This window comes from Eptatretus burgeri, chromosome 8, assembly GCF_056783735.1.
Source record: "Eptatretus burgeri isolate ZD-2024b chromosome 8, Ebu_testis_v1, whole genome shotgun sequence".
NCBI classification, from domain to species: domain Eukaryota; kingdom Metazoa; phylum Chordata; class Myxini; order Myxiniformes; family Myxinidae; genus Eptatretus; species Eptatretus burgeri.
Window position 1 is genome coordinate 86,920,941 of NC_140968.1, and position 27,119 is coordinate 86,948,059.

Genomic DNA, 27,119 nt, shown 5'->3' on the forward strand with positions numbered 1-27,119 from the left:
CATGCATGGCACAGTGTACTTTGTTTACTGACTCCTGCTGGAGGGAAGGGAGTATAACTAGCAACAGGCACAAAATACATTTGCCGCAGCTCACCACTTCCAAAGGGAGTAGATGTTTCTAGTTTTGATGAAGCAATTGCAATAAATAAATATTTTTAAAGATGAAACTATTATTTAAATCATGTTATCAAAATTTGACTTTATTAATTTTGTGTGCAGCACATGGTTGCCTTATTTCTGGGGGTGTGGCTGTGCTGTTGATGCAGCACCCTATCTAGATTAGAGCAGAAATTTGGAATTTGTTGAGGATGCCGGCGATAGCTCGCCTCCTCTTCCTTAATTTCCACTAATGAATGCGAGCAAACAGGACGCTCAGTTTAACGTCCACCTAAAGCACACACACACACACACACACACACACACACACACACACACACACACACACACACACACACACACACACACACACACACACACACACACACACACACACACACACACACTGATGAATGGCCCTGCCAATGATACACCAGGATCACAGTTTATAGCTTGATTGAGATTCAAACCCAAGTTAGACAGCTTAGAGACGAGTGTACGTACCTCAATGTATCCTTGCTCGCCCCAAAATTAGACTCAAAGCTATTCATTTTAAATCGAGTCGACTGTAACTTATAATTCACAATGCTGTGCATGTACAACTTGTTCAATGAACCAAGCAACTTTTGTATCAAGTAATTAGGCAGTGGTTTTAATGGTGTATAACTTAGTTAATTATCTTCCTGACCTGATGTTGCAAAGTGCACTCTCCTGACTTGAGTGTTTGAATTGAATGGATGAATGTGACAAAGAAGCCTGAAAGGTTCAACATGATGTCAATGATTTCTCTTGTGTCTGTAGGGGAACCATTTGAACCATTTGATAGTCTGAACTCTGCTGTGGCAAACATCATTTGCTCCATGTTGTTTGGTCAACGCTACGAGTACGATGATGAAAAATTCGTCCAGTTGCTTCATCTTCTGAATGAAGACTTCGTTTTGCTTGGAAACGCTTCTGCTAAGGTGCGAGATTCTGTGCGGACGTCCGGCTTTAAAGGAGGAGTTCCAATGCCACCTTGTGAATTCTGGTAGAGATGAAGTTAACTGTGAAAACTTTTTGGCGGTTGCTGTATAATATTTACATGAAAAGGAAAATATCAGGAATACTCTGGAAAATCCGAATGGCCTCCTCCTGCGTCGAGATTCCTTGTTATACCGCAGTGTTAAAACACAACCGAGTGACATTTAATTTCTACTTTACAGTAACAAAAATATGAATATGTTGAACCAAATACATCCTGAAGTGGGCACACATTGGCACACTTTACAAAGAGTTCTCCACCTCTTGAACGCTCTCTCCCTCTCACTTGTATTTCATGTGTTACACAAGTATAGGGGGCCTTGTACTTCACAAGTCCAATAGCCCTATACTTTGAACCTTTGATAAATGATATTTAACTATTGTTTAAACTATAAAGCCACAGACGTGTAGTGGTGAAAGACACACTTACATAGGCATGGCACACATACATGGCAGGTTTAATTACAGGTTATAGGATGACAACATTGATATATTGTGTGCGTGTGTGCGTGCGTGTCCAGGCCATAACTTTTATTTTTACCACTTCAGCTTTTGTCAATTTTCAACAAACCTTTAATTATGAGAATATGGAGAAGACAAATTAATAATTGGGTCAAAGGGCGAAGTCACACTAAGTACAAATAGGTCTCATTAGCCCCTCCACCACACAGCGCTCGATGTATGGGTTTTGTAATCTTCCCCGTGTTTCTTTATTTAACATTTGAACTTTTTTCATCAAATTTTCAACAAACATTTATTATAAGAATATGGAGAACACTATTTAATAAATTTTACTCCATTTATGTATTTATTTATTTATTTATTTTTAGCTGTTGTTTTCATCAAGTTTAGTTTGAGCACAAATTAGACGCGGAGGGTCCTTGCATTTTGAGATACTTTGTAGTTGGTAATTGTTAAACCATAATGAAAACTTATTTTCCTTCCACAGGTGTATAATTTCTGCCCCTTCATGCATTACTTGCCTGGCTCACACCAGAAGCTTGTGGCAAATGTCGGGCGGATCATAAAGTTCATAAACAGTAAAATGAATCAGCATTTGTATGCAGAATCAAAGCTCACTCCTGAGGATTACATCGATGCCTTCCTTATGCAGGGGGCCGAGGTAAAGCAGTTTCTCTCTTTTCCTATTATAACTACATTTTCCCAACAAAGTTTTGTTCTTAAGCATTTTATTATTTTCAATGTTTGCTTAATATTGCAAGTCAGAGTTCACAAATTAAAAAACAAATCACTTGAATTTTCATTAAAATATACTTGCTTGCAAGAAATAGACATAGGCAAAAAGGGTGAGGGTAAGTAGTCATTATGATAAATGCTTTTGGCCGATTGCAGTAATAGTTGGTTGAAGGTGGAAATTTTTCTATTAATTTGTTTTACATGCAAGAAGACAACGAGGAGCCATCAGCATACATTTACATGGATCATAAGCACAGCAGTCAATAATGGCTGAATCAACACAGTATTTGGGAATTGGCAGGATAAAGGATTCACAAGGTCATTAAAAGTCACGACAGTATTCATGAAATGCAAGAACTGAACACATTTTATTGCCTCTTCCACACTCTCATCTCTGGCATCAAAGCCTGCAATCTCTGCATCCAACTTACCTCTTTATTTATTTACTCCAAATATCTGAATGCCACTGATCTATCCTTGAAACCGTTTCATCACATTTACATCTTGGGTTGGGTCAGAGCAGAAGGGAAGGGATTATCTTACTTGAGAGTGAAGCTCTCTGGAGTGCAATATGGTTGTTCTTGCAAGCACCGCTGGCTGATCCATTGCGACGAAGTTCAAGTGCAGTCTTTGCCAACACAGTTCACACATCCACCAGTGAATCAACTGCACAGTCATCTTAATGGTAGAATCATGACGAGTTCAATAAAGTCCATGTACCATTTGATTCAGAAAGCATCAATAACTTTATCTTTGAAAAGTTGTGTTATCGGTGTTGATAAAAGTGGTGAATTTCTGTGCATGTGACAGCAAAAGAACAACGATGAGACACTATATTCGAAGGGGACCTTGACTTTGGTTCTGCATGATCTGTTTGGTTCTGGAGTTGTGACCACATCAACAACACTGCGCTGGGCTCTTTTGCTCATGGTTACTCATCCTGAAGTTCAATGTGAGTAAAAGAATGCAGGTTTTTGCAATGTAAGTAGCAGACAACAAAGGGTCAAAATAATAGATGACTATCTTCTGCAGGGACGTGGGCCGTTCAAAATGTTCTCAGAACAGGGTACTCATGATAGTCTAAGAAATACCAATATTTTTGTTCTTCAAACCTTATTCTTCAATATGTTGTATAAATATATACACACATATATATATATATATATATATATATATATATATATATATTGATACGGATCTGTAAAGCATTTGCCTTCAACATACGGGTCCCAAAAGTCAGTTATCCCGTTAAGTACATGTGTAGTCAGATCCCTTTCCTTTTGTCTAGTGGGCGAATCAAAAACATGCGTTGCGACTTCTTTTAGTTAAGTTATTAAATCTTTACATCTAACAACCAACAAGCCAGCTGCATGACCCCTCAGCCCATCACGATCCACCGCAAACCGGCTCCACCACCAACGTACCTTTGCAGCGTTATACTGTTACTCATCAAGTTTGACTCCATATGGAAAGAGCGGTTGGGGTTTCTCGACAGGGGCCAAGGCCCCGCCCTGGAAATGTGGGCCGTAGGACCTTGTCCAATGAGAGTAAGTCGGGTTCGACCAGGCGTTCTGAGGGCATGGCTTCCCTGGTAGTTTAAATCGTGTAGCTACTTAGGTAAATTGTCTTTAGACAAACAGACCCTACGCTACGCGGTTGAGATATTGGTGACCACGGTCGGATAATCGACCTGCGGTCTCGCGGAGTTATCCGAGCGACGGCCTACAATTCCGGGGAGTCTGGTGGAGACGACGTAGTTTCCCCCACTGAGCGGTCGTTCTTGCCACCGACCCCCGGCACGCAACAATATATATATATATATATATATATATATATATATATATATATATATATATATATATATATATATATATATATATATATATATATATATATATATATATATATATATATATGTGAAATGTTTGTTTGTGACCATACTCCTCTGACCTCTGAAGGTTAATCACAACAAAATTTTATTGGATTACTGTTTACCACGGTGCATTTAAAAAGGGGTTTCAAACAGCCTTTTTCTCATAATTTATAAATTATAAACACATGAGCTGCCACCTGTCCAAAGCCCATTTTCTTTCAGATTTCAAACCAGATACCGATATATTTGTTGAGGTGGTAACCTCCGATCGTCATATGTGGTATCAAATGTAAAAAATAACTGTCAATTAAAACCTTACCATGATCGGTAAAATCGGCAAAGGAGTCACGTGACCTCTCAAATGCGCTAATCATTCAATAACCGAACATAGTACAAATACAACGTTGATTTAAAGGTAATTTTACTGCTCGTCTAAAGACGTAACTCTCAAGGGTGAAAAAAGGTTGCCATCTTAGCTAACTTCACCAAATATACACCTCCCAATATACGTACATCGTATCGTTTTAAAGAACCAAGTTAACATCGTGATTTGATTTTTGATCGTAAAATGATTGTAAATGTTTGATTAATTACATCTTCGATGTCTCACCTCAAAGGATATATTTTTTGGAGTGTATTGTTGGCAGAAACAGGAATTCAGTGTAAAAAATCAGTGATGATATATTGTAGTGGGTGGAGCCGGTAACCTTGGCAACCATTCATTTTTTTTATCCCCCGCCGCATGGCGGAAGGGGGATATTGTTGTCACCCGGGTCATCCGGCTGTCCGTGCATCCGTCCGGGTGTCAACATTTATAGCTGTGAGTGCAATAACTCATAAACTGTTTGCCATATCGATTTGAAATTCGTGTCACACATGTACCACCTAAAAAGGAAGAACCCTATTGATTTTGGGCGTGGCCGGATCCAAGATGGCCGACTGGGGCGGCCATCTTGAAAAAAATGTTTTTTGTAATAAATGGAAAACCGCTTATCTGATTTCAATTATTTTTGGTTACTACGTTCCTCACCCCTGGGGAACTTTTTCGAGATGATGACCAAATGGTGTCTTGTTTCCAATTCACTTCCCTCATTATCTGGAATTTGTATGACCTTTTTCATTCAATGGTGGGGGATTCCCCATCTCTGATGGTATATTTTCTTGATTTTCAAATGGTTTCTGGCCAGTATCACAGAAATATTCAATCACAGGTGAGATATATTTCATTTCCTACAGTATTATTGATATCTCTGACCTCTTAATGATGTCTTATCTGAGGGGCCATTCAAAAATGATGAACGCGTAATGTGTGGGGTTGGGGTTTGGAGTTTGGTGGAAGAGGGTGTGCATCCAAACGTTATTGGTTCACGAGTCAATAAATGGCCACTATATTAATTATGGGTGTGTGTCTGTCTGTCTGTCCCGAGCATCGCTCCGTGGGTTTTCTTCCGATCTTGATAAAATTAGGGTGTGAGGTTTGTATCATGATCTTGTTGTGTTTTCCTGAGAATGGGCGTGCTGCGCCCATTATGGGTGGAGCCACGCCCAAAAACATGTTTTTAGAGGGTAGCCGATTTCAAGTTACATCTTCTCTGAGGACATTTGTCGAATCTGGCAGGGGTTTCAGGATTTGGTCAGCCCAATGGCACCTGCATAGCCCCACGGAGCTCGATTTTTCATTTTCGTCCCAAGGTCAAGGCCACGAACTTAGAAAATGTCAAAAAAAAAAAATCAATAAATTGGGCATCGAGCTCCTCGGGTTTTCAACTGTTTAGAATGAAAGTTGGTATGCAAGTAGTACTCTTCGAGTACTACAACTTTCATCATTTACGTTTTTCCCGATTCCTGCCAGTTTGCCCATGACGTCCCCTCAAAGGTCAAAAAATAAAAAAGGCGAACCGTTTACATTGCTCGTGAACCATCGCCGTCTCCAGACTTGTTGAGTTTTACACTTAAAGGGGGTTGGGTTTTTTTCAGAGCCAATATGTAACGACCTTTTTCATTACATATTAAAACTAGAAGGGTGCACAGTAGAGCGCATACCTCTGCCACGCAATGCCTGATCCACGAGAACATATCGGACCCAATACATTTTTGAAATATCATGCCATACAGTACAATATCGTTTTTGGCCCGATCTCTCAATGGTGAAGAATCACATTAAAAATTAAATAACTCTCATATCCAGATCCAGATTCGGATCTTCACCAAAATCGAAACATTTCGTCCTTGCCACACACCTAGCGTGTCCACCAAGTTTCATCCAAATCTGTTAACAACTTTTTGAGATATCATTTTTAGCCCGATCTCTCAATGGTGAAGAATCACTTTAAAAATTCCAGTCGTCGGATCCTGATCAGAACTTCACCAACATCTAATCAGTTCGTCCTTGTCACACACCAAACCTGTCCAAGTTTCATCTGAATCCGCCCACGACTTTTTGAGATATCATGCTATATATCGGTTTCGCCTGATCTCTGAATGGTGAAGAATCACTAAAAAAATTATCAGATCCAGACCCTGCCACAAGCCCGTTCACTCTTACAAAAGACTCCACCAAAGACTGTTCAAGGAAGAAAGAATTGGACAAAATTCATGTATTCCCCTCTTGGGGATAAAATTCCCCTTTTGGGAAAACCTTATCTCCATTTCAAAAAGAGAGAGAGAGAGGGAGAGGGGGACAAAGGGGGGGGGAGAGAGAGAGGGGGGGGAGATAGAGGGGGGCAGAGAGAGGGGAGGTGAGATTGAGATTGATTGAGGTTTTTTTTTTTGTCTCTCCCAGTCATGGAGCTTTAGCCAAACGGGAGTGATGACCATAGTGTTGTGACATTTCCTGTAAACCTTTTTCAATCTTGCACCAAGACTTGCAGTCATTGTCAATGTGTGTCGTCAGCTTCAGCGCTGTGTACTTTCCTTTCTGTTCCTCTTTTCTTCTCTATTGGCTCAAGACTGGCGCATGCCTCTTCAGGTTTACACTTCTATTTTGCTTCCTCCTCTTCTTTTCAAAAAACTAAAAAAAAAAAAACTTTATTCAACACAAATAATTCACTAACTCATTCTGCTTGTCATTTCCTTCCCTTGCTCATTCTTTCAATCTTTCATTCTCAATACCTCTTACTAGAAATGATTTGCTTCTTACAATAACAGCTTATAATGACATTTTACAATGTTTCATTTTCTGAACTTGTCCATCACGAAGGGCACACATTTTCTTCTTCCTCATGTCTTTCTCTTCTTTTTCTTCTTCTTCATACAATTTATTTTCCAAAAGCTCAGTCCATTGACCATCCCACCTCTCTTGTTTCCTCCTGTTTTCAATAACCATTCATTTTGCCCTCGTCATGATATCTGTCTTCATTTATCAGAAATGGGGATCATGAAAGTCCAGTCTGCAGGGAATGCCAGCACACAGCCATGAACACTTCCCATTATGCACCACTCATGTGTCACCCACCACCAGCTGCATGTCTTGCACTCCTCACTGCAGTCCTGCCCTGGTCAGGTGTCTTGCAACGCACGTCGCTGCCCCTGCCACACTTCACATCTGGCTCCCCTTCCGCTCTGCCATGCATCTCACCTCCCGAGCCCATTGCATATCTTGCCCCTTCCCCCATGCCAAGTGTCCCGTTCCCCCTCTCCTGTATGAAAGTCAGTGAACATCACTCCCATCTACAAGAAGGGTGCAAAAAAGAAAACTCCAACCGCAACTTCAAAATGGGAATGTAGATTTTACATTGAAATAACTCCTAAACCAGAGAGTTCATAGAGCATGATAACCCACGCAGTGTTCAAGTATATACTTGATATTAATGATTTTAACACATTTACTGGTAACTACGAGTATTATTGCAGTGCTGGGTGTACCAGATTCCGCCACTACGAGTATTCTCATCGAAAAGATGACGCTATTGTATTTTAAACAGAATGTGCTGCCGAGCCAAACACAACAAACCATCTGCCGGCAGTTTGGTGAACATCAATCCATGTAATCACCATGATCGTAATTATAAGTCTCCATGAGAACTTTTGCCACCACTTGCATTCATATGTGCTGTTTTGAAGGGTCACGACAAGTAGCAAATAAAGATTTAAAAAACAACCCCGTGCTCCTCAGCACATGATCTACCATTTGCAATGACGTAATACCAACGTCTATTCGGTGCTAAAATAGTCCTCCCAGATAGCTGAGCCGCTCGTACCTGGCACACAGAATTGAAAATCTTGTCCCACTGCCTGCTACAAGTTTTGTCATAACGTGGGGTTTCCCATGGATAGGAAATTAATTTAGATTTGCTCACAGAGGGGTAAAGTTTGAAAATGAAGTACATTCACATGCGTACTTGGCTTGCAAAGTTTCGCCCTGCTAAAGTAGTCTTTTCCATCCATCACCTTATCCACTTTGATAAGACGATATTGAGTCGCAGTTTAGGAGATGGAGGCTTTATTGATCACCATAGATATACATAGCCATTTGGCAGCTTCTTCACCCCCACCACTGCACTATCTCACCTGCCACGCCCTTTAATGCCATATACATATATACAGTCAAAGCTCGTTACTATGCCACCCGTCGGGACCGAGCAAAAGTGGCATAGTAACGAGATTTTGTAAAAACCGCCTTATTTTCTCAAGTTACCCATCTGTAGTTAATCTTTAGACAAAATTTATTCCAGCAAGTAAAAGGCACGACTGTTGTATAAGCAAAGCGAACGGAGAACATACACAGACTAACAGAGTTCACACACTAACATATGGCATGGCGAGAAATTCACGACACACAAAGCTTTCAAGAATCGTCGGCTGGCGCATCTTCTTTCGGCGGATCTCGTGCATCTCGTTGTCTAGCCGATCGCACGCTTGCATCACACCGGGCTTCCCGCTTCTCTGCTGCATGAACTTCCGGACGGTGCTACAGCGCTGGGCTTCCTCGAACGGAACGATTTCCTCCTCGACAGTTACCTCGTCATCTTCGCTTTCCACCGGCTCCTCACTGCACAGAATCTCCTCCGCAATCTCCTCCAGCGTGAAATACCCGCCAGTCGCGAGGCGCTCGTCGGCTTCGAGAAAGTCAGACAGCTCGATCTCCTCGTTCTCGTGCATCTTTTCCTCAGCAGGCAGAGCTTCCCAGATGTCGGGCAGCTCCGCAACCTGTGGCTCAGTTTGGATCTCCTCTTCGATGAACTTGGCCTTCGCGAAACAGTTCCTGATCGTCGACTTGCCGACCTGCTCCCAAGCACGCCGGGCGACGTGTAGAGCGTCGAGCAACATGAGCTTGAACTCCTTTCCCTCGTCTATGGCCTCAAGCTGGCGGCATAGCAGGAGCTTCTTGTAGTGGCGATTGAGGTTCTCTATGATTCCCTGATCCATTGGTTGCGAATTAGCTGTCGTGTTGGGTGGGAAGAAGACCAGTTGGATGTTGTTCAGCTCGAGCTCGGGAGGGTGGCCAGAGAAGTTATCGAGACAGACCAGCACTCTGCGTCCCTGCTGGGGGAGTCGTCCATCCCACGCAGGCAACATCTCCTCGAAAGTCTCCGCCGTCATCCACGCCTTCGAGTTCGCCTTGTACTTGACCGGGATCTCTTTGTTCTTGAAGGCACGGGGTTTCTTGGAATTGCCAATCACCAGAAGAGGGAACTTCTCGCTGCCACTCATGTTTGCCCCAACCAGAAGAGTGATCCTTTGCTTGCTTTTCTTTCCTCCAGTACACCGCTCTCCCCTGAAAGCCATGGTCTTGTTCGGAAGCAGCTGCCAGAAGAGTCCAGTCTCGTCCAGGTTGAAGACGTCGTCTGCGGAGAACTGCCAGAGTAAGGGCCGGAGAACCTGTTGTTGCCACTCAAGAAGGGATTGCGAATCCACCGCTCCAGCTTCGCCCTGCACTGTCTTGAACGTGATGCCGTGGCGCTTCTTGAAATTGCCCAACCAACCGTCGCTCGCCATGAAGTCTGGGATGGTGCATCAGCTCGGCCAGTTTCATCGCCTTCTCCTTGATCAGATCGCCGCTGACAGGCACATTCTGTCCTCTTGATTGCTTCAGCCACATGAGCACTCCCTCATCAAGCTTCGGGTCGTGAGCCTGCATCAACTTCATGCGCTTCGATGGAAATCCAGCTTTGATTGCAGCCTCGATTGCATCGTTCTTGCTGAGAATGCCCTTCACGGTGGTTCTCTTAACTTCGACACCCCATTTCTTGCTAATCTCCCTGTGGCCAACTTGGACTGATTCGGCTCCTTCTTCGGCATCGATGATCTCCTTCTTCTCCTTCAGCGTAAAGTCGGTTCGCTTGCGTTTCTGAGCTGACATTATGGGCTGAATTTGAAAAAAAAATGATGTCACTGTTGTACGTGTGCCTGCGTGTCTGTGTGTGTGCTCGCGCTTTTGTGTCTCGTTGTGCGTGTTGTGATTGGCTTGTTGTGGCTGGGATTGGGGAGAAGAATCGCATGTTTTGACACAGTCTGTCTATGCGCGTACGTATTGAGTTATGTTGTGCGCAGCTGGACTGTAGTTCGTCGCTTCGCCTTTGGACGTGAGTGTGTTAATCGAGCACTGCGCAATACAGACTTTTTCACGACTCGTGCCTTTTAACAGTCACACAGTAGTGGCATGGTAGGGAGAGTAGGGGTGGCATAGTAAATTTATTTTGTATTGAATTTTGTCGGGACCGAGCAAAAGTGGTATAATAGCGAGAGTGGCATAGAAGCGAGGTGGCATAGTAACGAGCTTTGACTGTATATATATATATATATATATATATATATATATATATATATATATGTATATATGTATATATATATATATATATATATATATATATATATATATATATATATGTATATATGTATATATATATATATATATATATATATATATATATATATATATATGTATATATGTATATATATATATATATATATATATATATATATATATATATATATATATATATATATATATATATATATATATATTGCACGGTTCTTGGAAGTATGTTGAGGGCAATTTGTGTTATACAGTGTTTAAATATATTATTAAATTTAAATAAAGGTTTAAAGAGCTTTAAAGGCGTATTGATAAAGAAAACAAAACATTATGGGTTCTACCACCATTTTCTCCAGCATCTGTTACATCACCCTATCGAACATGCTACATTTGGTATTTGTGCCTGTTGTTTGTGTCCATTACTACATCCTGATAAATCAGTAAATTCCCTGTTTTTGGAATGATTTTCAATTTTATTTGACTGCCAGGCCGGCAGACAGAGTAAAATGAATTTCTCACTCCTCCCTGCGCATGTGTGATCGGGACGAATTCAGAGACAAAGTACGGTAAAACGAAAGACGATTCTTTCTATAAATGTTCCGATTCGTGTTCAAAATATAACTAACATTCGATTTCAGTAACCTGTTCCTCCATCATAAACTGATAACATGGACAGACGAACAGACATGAACCAATTGCTTAACCCTGCCTTTTGCTTCGTGTGTGTGGGGTAATAAATAAATTGGTAAATATGAAGGTTGTGGTGATGAAGTGCATATAAATAAATAAATAATTCAAAGTGATCTGTTAGTCGTGGAGATGGTAAAGACTTAATCAAGAAATAGTTACAATTTTTATGTTGGGAATGGACAGGGAGAAGTGTATATAAATTTATAATTCAAGGTGGAATGTAGGTAGTACGTAGAATGGTGAAAGGTAAATAAGTAATTGAAGGTGCTATGTCGGTAGCGGTGATGTCTGTGTATATAATAAATCAATAAATCAATAATTCAATGTTGTGTGTTGGTAGTGAAAACCTTAAAGTGTGTATTAATAAATAAATAAAAAATTGAAGGTGCTATGTCGGTAGCGGTGATGTCTGTGTATGTAATAAATCAATAATTCATTGTTGTGTGTTGGTAGTGAAAACCTTAAAGCATGTATTAATAAATAAATAAATAATTGAAGGTGCTATGTCGGTTGCGGTGATGTCTGTGTATGTAATAAATCAATAATTCAATGTTGTGTGTTGGTAGTGAAAACCTTAAAGCGTGTATTAATAAATAAATAAATAATTGAAGGTGCTATGTCGGTAGCGGTGATGTCTGTGTATGTAATAAATCAATAATTCAATGTTGTGTGTTGGTAGTGAAAACCTTAAAGCGTGTATTAATAAATAAATAAAAATTGAAGGTGATATGTCGGTCGTGATGATGTCTGTGTATGTAATAAATCAATAATTCAATGTTGTGTGTTGGTAGTGAAAACCTTAAAGCGTGTATTAATAAATAAATAAAAATTGAAGGTGATATGTCGGTCGTGATGATGTCTGTGTATGTAATAAATCAATAATTCATTGTTGTGTGTTGGTAGTGAAAACCTTAAAGCGTGTATTAATAAATAAATAAATAATTGAAGGTGCTATGTCGGTAGCGGTGATGTCTGTGTATGTAATAAATCAATAATTTAATGTTGTATGTTGGTAGTGAAAACCTTAAAGTGTGTATTAATAAATAATTGAAGGTGCTATGTCGGTAGCGGTGATGTCTGTGTATGTAATAAATCAATAATTCAATGTTGTGTGTTGGTAGTGAAAACCTTAAAGTGTGTATTAATAAATAAATAAATAATTGAAGGTGCTATGTCGGTTGTGGTGATGTCTGTGTATGTAATAAATCAATAATTCAATGTTGTATGTTGGTAGTGAAAACCTTAAAGCGTGTATTAATAAATAAATAAAAAATTGAAGGTGCTATGTCGGTAGCGGTGATGTCTGTGTATGTAATAAATCAATAAATCAATGTTGTGTGTTGGTAGTGAAAACCTTAAAGCGTGTATTAATAAATAAATAAAAAATTGAAGGTGCTATGTCAGATGCGGTGATGTCTGTGTATGTAATAAATCAATAATTCAATGTTGTATGTTGGTAGTGAAAACCTTAAAGCGTGTATTAATAAATAAATAAATAATTGAAGGTGCTATGTCGGTTGTGGTGATGGTGACATGTACATAAATAAATAATTCAAGATGGTATTTAGGTCGCGGTGATAGAAAGTGTATATAAATTGTTTTGTTCGTCCTTTGTAGTCGAAGGTGACCATGACGTCTACTGGGATTCATTAAATTTCAGGTGCATCAACTAAGATGACCAGTTAGTCCAATTTAAGTGCATGAAAAGATCTACTGCATGTTGGACACGCATGTAATGTGGATGCACAAGAGATGCTTGCGGCTCTGGACTTGCGAAGTTCACGTTTCCTGTTGGCCAGTGCGACTCTGTTTTGTTCATGGGACGTGGCTCCTTTGCCGATTAGACTGCGCCATGTTTAGCAATCCTTTGCAAGTTCCCATGTCCCAGCAGCGATGTTGAAACTCTTCAGTGAAACCTTCAGGGTATCTTTGAAACACTTTTTCTGGCCTCGCTGTGAACGTTTCACTCCAATTAGCTCACTGTAAGAGAGCTTTTTTGGCAAGTGCTCATCAGGCATTGTGTTGACGTGTTCTCCCCATGTTATTTGAGCTCTCTTCCAACAGGTGTGGATGCTCAGTATGTCGGTGATGGAGAGAATCTCAGTATGAGGAACCTTGTCTTGCCATACAATTTCGAGTAGTCTCCGCAAGCATGTCATGTGGAAGTGGTTGAGCGTGTTTGCATGCTTGGAGTAAACTGTCCATGTCCCACAAGCATACAAGAGGGCAAGACGAACAACGTCTCTGTACAAGTTCACTTTTGTTGAGAGATGGTGTCCACAGATAGCCAAAGGCAACGCTGGCCTTAGCTATCCTGATGTTGACTTCATCGTCAATGTTAACTGCTCTGGAGAGGGTGCTGCCAAGGTTTGTAAATTTGTCGACTGCTTCAAGCCTTTATCCCTTGACTGTAACAGTTGGCTTCACGCACTGTTTAAGTGAGGCAGATTGATTTATAACTTCAGTCTTTTTTGGTGATGAGGGCAAGACCGAAGTTATCATATGCAGATGAGAAGCAGTCCATGCGATGTTGCAATTCTTGCTCTGAACTTGAATCACAGTCATCAGTAAAAAGGAAGTCATGCACTTTAGTTTTGGCTTGCAGTCTCCTGGAGCTGATGTGCAGCAAACACCATGTCAACTGTGCCACGACCTTTTCTGAAGTCACATTGACTCGCCGGTAAGAGGTCCTGTTCGAGATGCAGTGTCAAGCAGTTTAGCAGGACTCTTGCAAGTGTTTTCCCAGCATTGCACAGCAGTAAGATTCCTTGATAATTGTCGCAAGCTTGTGGATTTTTCCTTCTTTTTGTAAAATTGAACAATTGATGCCTCTCTGAATTCATGAGGAGTGGCTTCCAAGTTCCACATTGTCTGAAGCCGTTTGAATTTTTCAGTGAGTGTTGTACCTCCTGCTTCATATATATATATATATATATATATATATATATATATATATATATATATATATATATATATATATATATATATATATATATATATATATATATATATATATATATTTCACCTGGTATTGCATTTGACCCTGGTGTCTTGCTGCTCAAGAGAAGACTGATTGCTTTCACAATCTCAGCTTTACTTGGGATGTCAGGAAGTGACATATTGACTTCTATTTGAGGCAAGCGGACAATTGCCTCGACATTGATTGTTAATGGTGATTGAGGACATTGTTAAAATGTTATTCCCATCTCTCCAGAATTTTGGTCTTGTCTGATATCAGTGTAGATCCATCAGCACTGATTAGAGGATAGTTTACGGAAGCCTGCCGGACCGTATGGTGTCTTCAAAGCATCATGGAGGCGTTTTGTTTCGTTTCTATGTGCGTACGATTGACTTTCATCCGCATTTTTGCTTAACCAGTAATCCTGCATCTCTCCACTTTGATTGGATGATCTCATGGGATATTTTTAAAGGCGGATTTATTTGAAGCAGATGAGCGGTCATTTAGGTCGGCTTTGTCAATTCTGCTTGAACAGGCCCATGGCACAGATAGAGCTCATCAATCTCCCAGGGGCTCCATGGGGACTGATTGGTGCTCTGACCATGATTGCTCTGCTCCGCCAAATCCTGGCAGCAAGGAAGCATGGGGGAACATCCGGCCCCCGTCTTGCATTGGGCATCAAAGAGGCATCCCCAATAGTTCCGCAGTATCCATGTTGAGTCTTGAGGTGTTGAGTCTCTTGTTGACTTTTTTTTTTCTTTTTCTTGGGGTCAACTCTTAGACTGAAGAGTGTTCAGCTTTCAGACAATGAGTCTGTGGTCAGTCCAACAATCTGCTTCTCACATGGCTTTGCTCACTTCGATATCCTGCCTCTCCTTCCTTCTGCCAATAACGTAGTCAATTAGGTGCCAGTGTTGAGAGCGAGGGTGCATCCAGAATGTCTTTTCAGATACTACATGGAGAAAATTAAATTATAAGGTGGAAAGAGTACTTTGAAAGATTACCAGAATGGAAAATGATCGAGAGGCCCTCATGGATTCACGGAAAACTGAGGGACCCATGAAGGAGGTTCGGGAGGAGGTGGTTCGAAAAGCCGTTGACAAAATGAAAAGAGGGAAAGCCAGTGGACCATCTGAAGTTGCGGTCGAGTTGGTGAATGCGCTTGCAGCTGTGGGAGTTAAGTGGATGGTGGAGTCGATTCGAAAAGTGTGAAATGAGGCGAAGATACCAGGTGATTGGAAGAAGAGCATAATGATCCCAATTTAAAACAGAAAGGTGACATCTTCGACTGGGAATTACAGAGGGATCAAATTGATGGAGCATGTAATGAATATACTGGAGAGGATTGTCGATCGAAGGTGAAGTGAGATTGTAAAGAGATACGAGAAGCAGGATGGATTCACGCAAGGAAGGGGAACAGTGGATGCAATTTTCATGATGAGATCGATTCAGGAAAACATACCGGAAGGAAACAGGAGATGGAGAAACAGGAGAGACCACATGTACTGGGAATTCATAGATCTCGAGAAGGCATATGCTAGGATTCCACGAGAAGTGGTGTTTTGGTGTTTGAAGAAGGGCATGCCGAAGAAGAGTGTTAGGATTGTGATTGAAATGTATATGGGAGCCATTACTATGGTCAGGACAATGAATGGGGACTTACAATATTTTCGACCTGAGGTTGGTCTGCATCGAGTCTCTTCCTTTTTGTAACACTGATGGATGTGCTGAGTGACTCCATCAGAGATCAACAACTGTGGGAGCTCACGTTATGCCTGGTGTTGGCTTAATGATTACGGTGGTGGGCTTTCTGATCCGAGGATCTTGAGTTCATATCCCGCTCGGCTGTTGAATAAATACCAGGTGGGGTTGATTCTGCCTGTCATCCTTCCAAGGTCAGCAAAATGAGTGCCAGCTTGCTGGTATCCTGCGTCGGAATGGCGATCCGTCCAGGGTTGTGCCAAATAGCCAAGGAGACTGCTTCGGCAGCACCAACGCTCTGCACAGAGTATGGTCCCAATGGATGGATGGAGCTCCTGTTCACAGATGACTTGGTCATAACAGCAGAGTCGAAGGAAGAGCTGCAGAGCAGAGTGTTGGAATGGCTAGAGAGCTTAGAGAGGCAGGGATCGAAGGTTAATGCTGGAAGGACAGATAAATGGGGTGAAGAACTGATACAAGTGGACAAATTCAAATACCTTGGTTCAACACCAAACGAAGGAGGAGGTCGTGAAGCAGAAATCCAGGATAGAGTGAAGGCATCATGGGAAAAATGGAAGGTTAGTGGAATTGTCTGTGATGGAAGGATACTGGGAAAATTGAAGGTTAAAATCTGCAAGACGGTAATTAGAGCAGTTTTCATGTATGGTGCACAAACATGGGCTTTGAGAAAAAAGGGAAGAAGAGTTGTTGGAGAGGACAGAGATGAAAACGCTTGTGTGGATTCTCAGAGTATCACGAAGAGAGTCGTTGAAAAATGAGGAGATATGCAAGAGAGCTGGAGTTGTATCACAGAAAGAATCAGAGAGACCAGATTGAGGGGGTTTGGACACGTGACAAGGAAAAAGGATGACGAACCAATCAAGAAAGGATGGAATGAACCAATTGGAGAGAAAGTATCAAGAGGACGACAGATTAATGTGGAAGGGGTTCAGGAGAAGAGATTTGAAAAGCGTGGAATTGAGAGAGGAAGATGAGGACGACAGAAGGGCAGAGTGGAATGGAGGAGGTGGTTTCGAGTGGCAGACCACTGTCTGAGGGATTAAAACGCAGAGAAGAACAAGAAGAAGAATAGGAAGAAGATGTTCAGCAGCTTAACATCCATCTGAGGGATGGCACAGTTTGTGATACAATGCCCTGTCTGCCTGTGCAGCACCAATCCCACAGTTTATCATTGGCTTGGGAATCACACCTTGATTTGACAGCTAAAGGTAAGTTTGCTCCCCCTGTACTTTCTTTTCGGACAACGACCACAACACACGTGAAATATAAAATTTTCAATCTCGGAACATGGATCAAACCAAAGTAAAAACAACTCAAACAGAAGCCTGGTGTTGGCTTAGTGGTTTGGGTGGCTGGCTTGGGATCTTAGAGTCCACAGTTTGAGCCCTGTTGGCTGCTGAATAAACACCAGGTGGGGTTGACTCAGCCTGTCATCCTTCTGAGGTCAGTGAAATGAGTACCAGTGTACTGGTATAGGGGCACAGCATCAGTGGAATAGTTGTGCCCCAACAAAATGATAGCTACCCGGCAGCCAAGCTGCCATATACAAGATAAAGAAGAAGAAGAAGCCCCAAGGGACATGAAAAGACGAGTGGGGGAGGGGGGGTATATGTGTGTGTTTGCTTTGCATGAAAATTAAATAATTAGAATTACTCATATTTATTACATTTACCAAATGTTTAGCAAGTATAATCACCTTCTGAGTATTTAAAATTAATTTATTCTGCTTTTAATAAACCCTTTAATCCCCCCCCCCCTTCCACCACCCCATCCACCTTCCTTATTCAGCAAAAGTTCAGGCAGAAATAGACGAAGTTCTTGGGAGTTGTCATCCAACAATGGAAGATCGAGAAAGACTTCCCTACACGAACGCTGTTGTGCATGAAGTCCAACGTTATGCAAACATTTTACCACTCGGTCTGCCACGAGCCACATCCAGCGATGTCAACTTCCTTGGCTTCTTCATCTCAAAGGTGTTGTCCTGAATTAGAATTATTTTTAATGCGTCCTTTATTTATACCATCATGTGACTGCAATGCATGTTAAAAACAAAATAATGGTTAATTCGTCATTCGTGTGCGGCACAAGGCGGCGGGGTAGCATCATTGGCTATGCCACGGATGCAATGCCCTCTGCTGGCTTTGGCTGGAATTTGGAATTTGGCCATGGTACCAGCGACAGCTCACCTACTCTTCATGAAGGACATCATGGAATCTTTAATGTCCAGCAGTGAATGCTGGCAGTCAGGACGCTCGTTTAATATCACACACATTGATGAATCAACCTACCTGTAAAACACCGGGATGACGGTTTGTAGTTGTGTCGGGATTCAAACCCAGGCTGGACAGCTTCGAGGCGAGTATGCGTACCTCCAAGTCATCATGTCAGCTGAATGGTTGATTGAAATTGACTATTTGACCATGTTCCCAATTTTATATGGAAGTTAAACAAAATATATTTGGCCAAGTTGTTTTTAGGTCCTCACTCATTCTTTCATTTCAGCACTTCATTGAAACTCCAATAATTAATGAACCTCAAAGCAGAGATAATAGATCAAATCAACTTTGCCTTTGTCTTCACGAGCAAGGCCATTTCCTGAAATCATGTAATCAAGGTAAAAGTCTCCACTGGAACACCATCATTTGGGGCCATCCAGATATAATCGAGCACACCTTTTGGAAATTTTGGACATCATCCTCAACCTCAAAGGTGTTTGTGTGGGGAAGTCTCCATATGAGTTGAGTTGTGCACAGTCATGACTGATGATGCTCCATTCATGAGGTCAAGGTCCTCACAATCCAGAGCAAATGAATCAAGGCTGGTTCTGCAGGTATGCTCGGGCATTTTTCTTGATGGTTCCAACATGACTTCAGTCTGTTGACAATGAGTGGAGACACTTCCGTAGAAACCATGCAGACAACATACAGGCTTGCTTGTGGAAACGCGTGGCTGTCAGGATGGCCTACCGGTATGCACACTCACCTCCAAGCCGTCTACCTGAGGTTTGAATTTTTACTCGGCTATAACCTGTCATCCTGGTGTTTCACAGGCAAGGTGATTCATCAATGGGGATGCCGTCCCTCGGATGGACATTAAACGGGCGTCCCATCTGCCAGCATTCGTTGGTGGATGTTAAAGATTCCATGATGTCCTTCGTGAAGAGTAGGTGAGCTGTCGCCAACACCCTGGCCAAATTCCAAATTTCTGTCCAAACCAGCAGAGGGCATTGCATCAGTGGCAGAGCCATGCCCTCAGCCAATCATGCTCTACCCCACAGCCTTGTGCTGCATCGAAACAGAAGGGGAAACATGGTATTTAGTGTGGATAAAACAATATTACTTTCATAAGCAACTTAATTGAAATGAACAGTGTTGATTTTATGCCTCCAGGGTACTTACATCATCCCTCTATTGCACGCTGTGCTGCGGGATGAAAATTACTGGACAACTCCGTACGACTTCAATCCATCCCACTTCTTGAACAATGAAGGGACCTTTGATTTACCAGCTGCTTTCTTACCCTTTGGTGCAGGTGAGCTGCAAGGAGAGTTTACCTCTTTATGGTGTTAACCGATCATTGAAAGAATGTGGATGGAAAGGAGAGTTCAAAGGGAGAGTGTTCACTGTTGAATCATCTTGTTTGGATTTGGTTCTTGACCAAAAATGAGTAAACTCCAAATTGCCACCTTTGTGCTCAGAAGTAGGGACAACCATCCTTATGGAGTTTTTATTTGACTTGCTGTCTCATCTCCTGGTGTTGGCTTGTGGACATTTTCTGCCAATTTGTGGATAAGCCCACAAGGGGGAGTGCAGTGTTCGATCTCATGTTGCAGGTCTACAAGAGCTCTGCATGGTTGTTGTTGTTGTGGTTCTTGTTGGGGGTCGATTTTTGAAATGTGCACCCATTGGTCGGACAGCCGTCGGAACCCACCCACATTCGTCACTTGATTCCACCCACCATGGCACCCAGACAAAATGATATGCCTGTCATCTTGGTTTTTTTGGTGTCATCTCCGAATAGATCAGGCTTGTAGGCCTCTGCTGATTAATTATACACTGTCCGGGTTTGTTGCATCAGATTTCCATTGGCTTTGTTTGGATCGAGTATTACTCACGAGGGACTCTGAAAAATCGAATCATATGTCGAATTAAAATTATTAGTAAGGTCCAATCAAGCTCGTCAGCATGCACGGTACGTGCCTCCCCCCAAAAAATCGTGTTACATAATTTTTCAACAGCCCCACATTGGGGATAAACAATCCGTGACCGTGTGACGAATCGGCTTGCTCTGATATCACCAGGGTGGAGGCTGATATGGATGAGAAGTGTCGAGGTAATCTTTTAATAGTGCATTAAATGTGTGTTTCCCAATCGCACTGGCCATCCCTTGAGAGGACTTCAAATGCACATTTCCCAATCGGCCCGTTACAAGATTTTGTCGCAGGTTGTGACCACAGTGTGGTCATTCTTGTTAAATAATGGTTCAAATATGCCTGAGAAGGTGTAGGTAGGAGAGCATTTAAGGTCAAGTTACCATAAAGTAGTGTGCACAAGGATTAATTTAAGAGTTAGAGATAGGTGTACGTCAGGAGCCTGGTATTGGCGCAGTGGTTCGGGCAGCGGCTTGGGATCCAAAAGGTCCTGAGTTCAAGCCCCGTTGGGCCACTGAATTAAAACACCAGGGGGTTGACTCAGCCTGTCATCCTTCCGAGGTCGGTAAATGAGTACCAGTGTACTGGGCCGGTGTATACCTCGGTTAAAATAGGTGTACCATATCCCTGTGTTGTAAGAGGCGACCAGGGTTGCGGCAGAAAGGGCATCCGGCGTAAAACATGTGCCAAATCACCATGCGGATCATACGGATGATCCGCTGTGGCGACCCCTAACGGGAGCAGCCGAAAGAAGAAAAAGATAGGTGTACGTCGAGTAAAGCGACCATATTTCAAGAAGAAAACTTTGATCGTATGAGGAGAGATTAGACGCTATAGATTGGGACAAGTTAACAGGACGGCAATCGGTATGAGAGAAATGTGCAACCTTTAAGGAGCAATTATTGTTCAGTGCGGAGAGAGGTACCTTCCAGTGAGGACTTTTTTGTGTGAGATTGATCTGAACCTGGGTTCCCCCAGAAAATAAAAAATCTGGTGGAGATTGGTCCAGCACACACACACGCACACGCACACGCACACACACACACACACACACACACACACACACACACACACGTACACACGTACACACACACACACACACACACACACACACACACACACACACACACACACACACACACGTACACGCACACACACACACACCTCACTTATAGTTCGATGCAGGATGAAGGCATTAGGCTCATCAAAGCCTGCACTATTATTACCCACTTATTGTTGTTTGTCCAATCTCGATCCTTTTTAAATGCTGTGAGTGTCAACTACCCTTTATGCTACACGTACCATTTTTAAAGTCTTTGTTATGGACTTAGCTGGGGTTCGAACCACCAACCTCCCAAACTCAAAGCGGACACGCTAACCATTACCCCACTTGAAGAAGAAGAAAAAAAAACCTCCCCGTACTGGGAATCAAATTCAGCCCACCTGGGTGAAAACCAGGAATCCTTACCGCAAGACCACAGACCATATGGGATTCATTGGACAACCAAACCATATGGAAGTTCTCTGAAGAAATTTCTGATCGAGTGGGTGTCGCATATCTGTACTTTGAGAAGGCATTTGATAAGGTGCCACATGAAAGGTACCATACATCACATGTTTAACAAAATTATTGGTTGACAGAAGTTCATTTTGAGATAATTCACAAAGACACAAGTAGATATTGTAAAACCCATAAATAGTGTGTGGGATTTGAACCTGGGTTCCCTGCCTCATAATTCCCTGCCTCATAAGCCAACCATTTAGTCAGAATGTTAACAGGCTAACCCACTATTTGGGCTTAACAGCAGGTTTAATAGTCCAGCGTGAAATGTAGGATTTTGTGGTTCAATCCACTGCTCCAAGTCCCATAAGGAAAGTCGAACCCGAAATGCTTGCAAGCTCAATTTGCATTATTATTATTATTTTTTAATCTTGTTTTTGTTGAGTTAGTCAGGGGAGGCTGGGAGCTGTAACAAAAATAATTAATTTTAGAGGCATTGAGATTTTCACGGATTATCTGTTAAAATAAATATATAAAATTACAGTAATGTAGGCTTCAGTGGAGGAGCTAAAATTATAACTTGTCATTGTAACAAAACGATATGGTCATAGTTTACATGATGTCATAGTTCGCATTTGCAGGAGGTAGAAACTCCAAACTCCAAACACAGGGTATAGATACAACTTTGTGAGGGAAGTAACATGTGCTATGTGGCCGTGGCCTCAGAGGCTGTTTTGAGTCCCCAAAGTGATGCCAAAGTGACCAATATAGCAATTCTTGGCAAATAGGATGACCAATTGGTCCGTCAGCGAGGCGACGGGTAGGCTTTGCTAGTCTATACTATAAAATGAGTCTTGCGTGCATGCATCCGTCCGTGCGAGTTCCACCTATTGGTTAGACAGTTTGCCAGACTCCATCCACAATTTCTATACTACGGCCGCTATATCTCTATCCTCCATACAGGTGTGAGGTTTCATCGGCCTCTTTTGTAAGACTTGTACTTTCTGACTCTCACAGCCTGAACTCAAATTCGATATGCAATTTCATTTTTGAGTCACTAACATAGTTTAAGACTCGGCTGCAAACCATGGAAAGAAAATCGTACGGGTATTGATGTTTGAAAGGAGAAAACGTATCTTAATGGCTGTTTCTGGTTTGGCATGATGAGAGGGAAGGGGAGAGGTGAGTGTGCGGATGGTGGGAGTGGAAGAGGGGAGAGAGGTTGCTCTGATCAATATGTAATGCATGTAATTAAATACACGTGCCTCCATGATAAATATCAAGGGAAAAGGAATGTGATGGTGCTTTTTTAAAATTGGAATTGTATTTATAAGTTTAATCACAGCCGAAATATAACTGGCCACAGGTGTGCGCGCGTGTGTGTGTGTGCACGCGTATCCAGTAGCGGGTGACTCAATCCTGACCTTACGGATAATGTGCGAGTTGTAATAATAACAAGTCTGAAGACGATGATGGTTCACGAGTGGTATTTGACGATGTAGATTGTTTCAGAAGTCAAGGATGAGACAATGTGATAATGTTTGACCTGAGCTTGGTACCAGGTCTCTTCGGAGAATCCTTGGCTGTCGCTGGTCGGATTTTGTGTCCAACGAGCGGTTGCTGAGAGAGACTCGGATGAGATTTGTTACCTGCATAGTCCGTGAGCGTCAGTTGCGGCTGTATGGACATGTGGCTCGTTTTCCTGACGCTGATCCTGCTCACCAGATTCTCTCAGCGAGGGAGTCTCATGGGTGGAGGAGGCCAGTGGGCCGACCACGTGCCTCATGGTTGCAACAGGTTGACCATCATCTCAAGGAGATGGGGATGGGCCTGGCATCTGCCTGGGGGATGGCCAGACGGAGGCCCCTGGAATACCGGCGGAAAGTGGACGCAGCGACGCGCTGTTCTGGCACATGCTCCCATACCGACCTGACCTGATGTAGTACGAGTGACAGGTTATTAGCTGCAAAATGTTGAAAACCCGGTTTCGTTCCACAACTTAAAAAATTTGACCTTTGCATAACCTTTAAAGGTCCCAAAACAATGTTGTGGGCATTAAAATAAGGAAACAGGATACGTGCTATAGCTTATTGGAGTTAGTTCGTCGAAGAAGGTCGAAAACCCAGTTCGATTCCCACAACTTTGAAAATTTGACCTTTGTGAACTTTAAAGGTCAAGGATTATGTCCTTTGGTGCAAAACTTCCTCTGGAACATTCCAGGAACAATGTAACATCAAAAAGGCTATATGGCATTTCGCACTCCTCGGATTATCCATACTTTGATGAAATCAGTGTAAAAACAAACTTGAAGGGGGCGCCACAGGCAAGGTGTTCGAGATGGAGCAAAATGGTTTGAAGACTTTTGGTGGGGAATGACCTCAAGATTATGCATAAAAAATATTGTCATCCCAGCTCTCAAAGTTTGGGCGGTCGTATGATTTTTATGTCAAAATTCGAAATTTTCTAAGTTCGTGACCTTGTGACCTTGACCTTGGGACGAAAATGAAAAATCGAGCTCCGTGGGGCTATGCAGGTGCCATTGGGCTAACCAAATACTGAAACCACTGCCAGATTCGACATGACATACATAACATGACACACATGACAGACAGACAAGACACACATGACAAGACAGACAATACAGACATGACAGACAGACAAGACACACATGACAAGACAGACAATACAGACATGACAGACAGACAAGACACACAAGACAAGACATACAAGACAGACATGACACACAAGACAAGACATACAAGACAGACATGACACACAAGACAGACAAGCCAGACATGACACACATGGCAGACACACATGACAAGACAGACATGACAATTACAAGACACACATGACAGACATGACACACATGGCAGACAGACTGAACACACATGACAAGACAGACATGGCATACATTACATGACACACATGACAGACAGACATGATAGACAGACATGACAATACAAGACACGCAAGACAGACAAGACCTTCATGACATACAGACAAGACACGGCAAGACATACAGGTGAGCAAGGCGCATGTGTGACGCACATGGCACACATGACACGACACATATGCCGCATGCATGACACATGCATGCCACATACATTACACATGACACATGCATGCCCCATGACACGCACGTGACATGCCACATGACACACACATGACACACAAGGCACATGCATGCCACATGGCACACATGACGTGCCGCATGCACAACACATGCATGCCACATGGCACACATGACACATGCATGGCACACACACGACATATACATGACAAACACATGGCACACACATGACATGCATGAAACATGACACACACGACACATACATGCCACACGTGGCACACACATGACGCATGCATGACACACGACACACACACGACGCATGCACGACACATGACATACACATACCACATACATGACATGACATATACATGACACACATGGCACACATGCCGCATGCATGACACATAACACACATGACATGTGTCGCATGCACGACACATGGCATGACACACACATGCCACATACATGACACATATGACACATGCATGTCACATGAAGCACACATGGCACATGTATGCCACATGACATCCCACATGACACACGCATGCCACATGACACACACATGGCACACACGACATGCATGACACATGGCACACACACAACACATGCTGCACGCACGACACATGGCATGACACATGGAACACACATGGCACGTACATGACACCCATGCCACATGCATGACACATGGCACGTGCCGCATGCACGACATATCATGACACACATGCCACATACACGACACATGGCACACGCATGACATATGCATGACACACACATGTCACATGAGACACACATGGAACATGTATGCCACATGACACACACGACACTTGCATGCCACATACATGACACGCACACGGCACATACCATGTACATGACACATACATGCCCCATGACACATGCGTGCCACATGCCACATGCATGACACACACATGGCACGTGCCGCATGCACGACATATCATGACACACATGCCACATACGACACATGGCACACGCATGACACAAGCATGACACATACATGTCACATGAGACACACATGGAACATGTATGCCACATGACACACGACACTTGTATGCCACATACATGACACGCACATGCCACATACATGACGCATACATGACACACATGACGCATACATGACGCATGCATGACACACGGCACATACCATGTACATGACTCATACATGCCCCATGACACATGCGTGCCACATGACACACACATGACACACGCATGACACATGCGACACATGCATGACACACATGGCACAAACATGACGCATGCATGCCACATGCCGCACACATGCCATGTGCCACATGCACGACACATGCCACATACATGACACATGTATGACATACACATGCATGCCACGTGACACACACATGACACATGTATGCCACATGCATGACACACATGACGCATGCATGACACATGGTGCACACGTGCCGCATGCACGACACATGGCGGGACACATGACACACCTGAAACAAGTATGGCACACACATGACGCCTGCGTAACACATGGCACACACATGACACCTGCATGCCACGTACATGTCACAAGACACACATGACACATGCATGCCACATGACACACATGCCACATGATACACACATGCATGCCGCTAATGACACACACATGACACATGCATGCCACTTGACACACATGACACGTGCCGCATGCACGACACATGCCTGCCACACACATGACACATGCATGCCACATGGCACACACATGACAACACATGGCACACACATGACGCATTTTTTTTTTGTATACCTTGGTCGAGGCTCGTATGAGAGCTAACACACAACTCACAGCAAGGAGGCATGAGACAAGAGGGGCGGGAGTGGAAGGGACAAAACAGTGGGGAACAGACACATTAGGTGAACTGTGGAAGGGAGAGGGATGGGGATGGGACGGGGAACATGGCGATGAGAAGATGGACATTTCAGGGACTTTCAGGAAGGAAAGCAGGAGAAAAGAAGGAAGTGGGCTTGGGTGGATTATCAGGGGTAGAATGAAATGACGCATGTATGAAACATGACACACATGACACGTGCTGCATGCACGACACATGACATGACAC

At 42.8% G+C, this 27,119-nt stretch overlaps 1 protein-coding gene across 1 annotated transcript in view; it reads left to right on the forward strand.

The window, feature by feature from the left end:
- The window catches only part of LOC147022216 (cytochrome P450 2F2-like), a 50,916-nt gene that overhangs the window by 22,638 nt on the left and 1,159 nt on the right, over window positions 1-27,119 (forward strand). Inside the window, exons 4-8 of the mRNA XM_085892912.1 lie at window positions 898-1,058; window positions 2,066-2,239; window positions 3,124-3,265; window positions 18,103-18,287; window positions 19,704-19,845. Of these exons, the coding sequence (XP_085749038.1) occupies window positions 898-1,058; window positions 2,066-2,239; window positions 3,124-3,265; window positions 18,103-18,287; window positions 19,704-19,845 (804 nt within the window). The remainder of the gene's footprint in view (window positions 1-897; window positions 1,059-2,065; window positions 2,240-3,123; window positions 3,266-18,102; window positions 18,288-19,703; window positions 19,846-27,119) is intronic.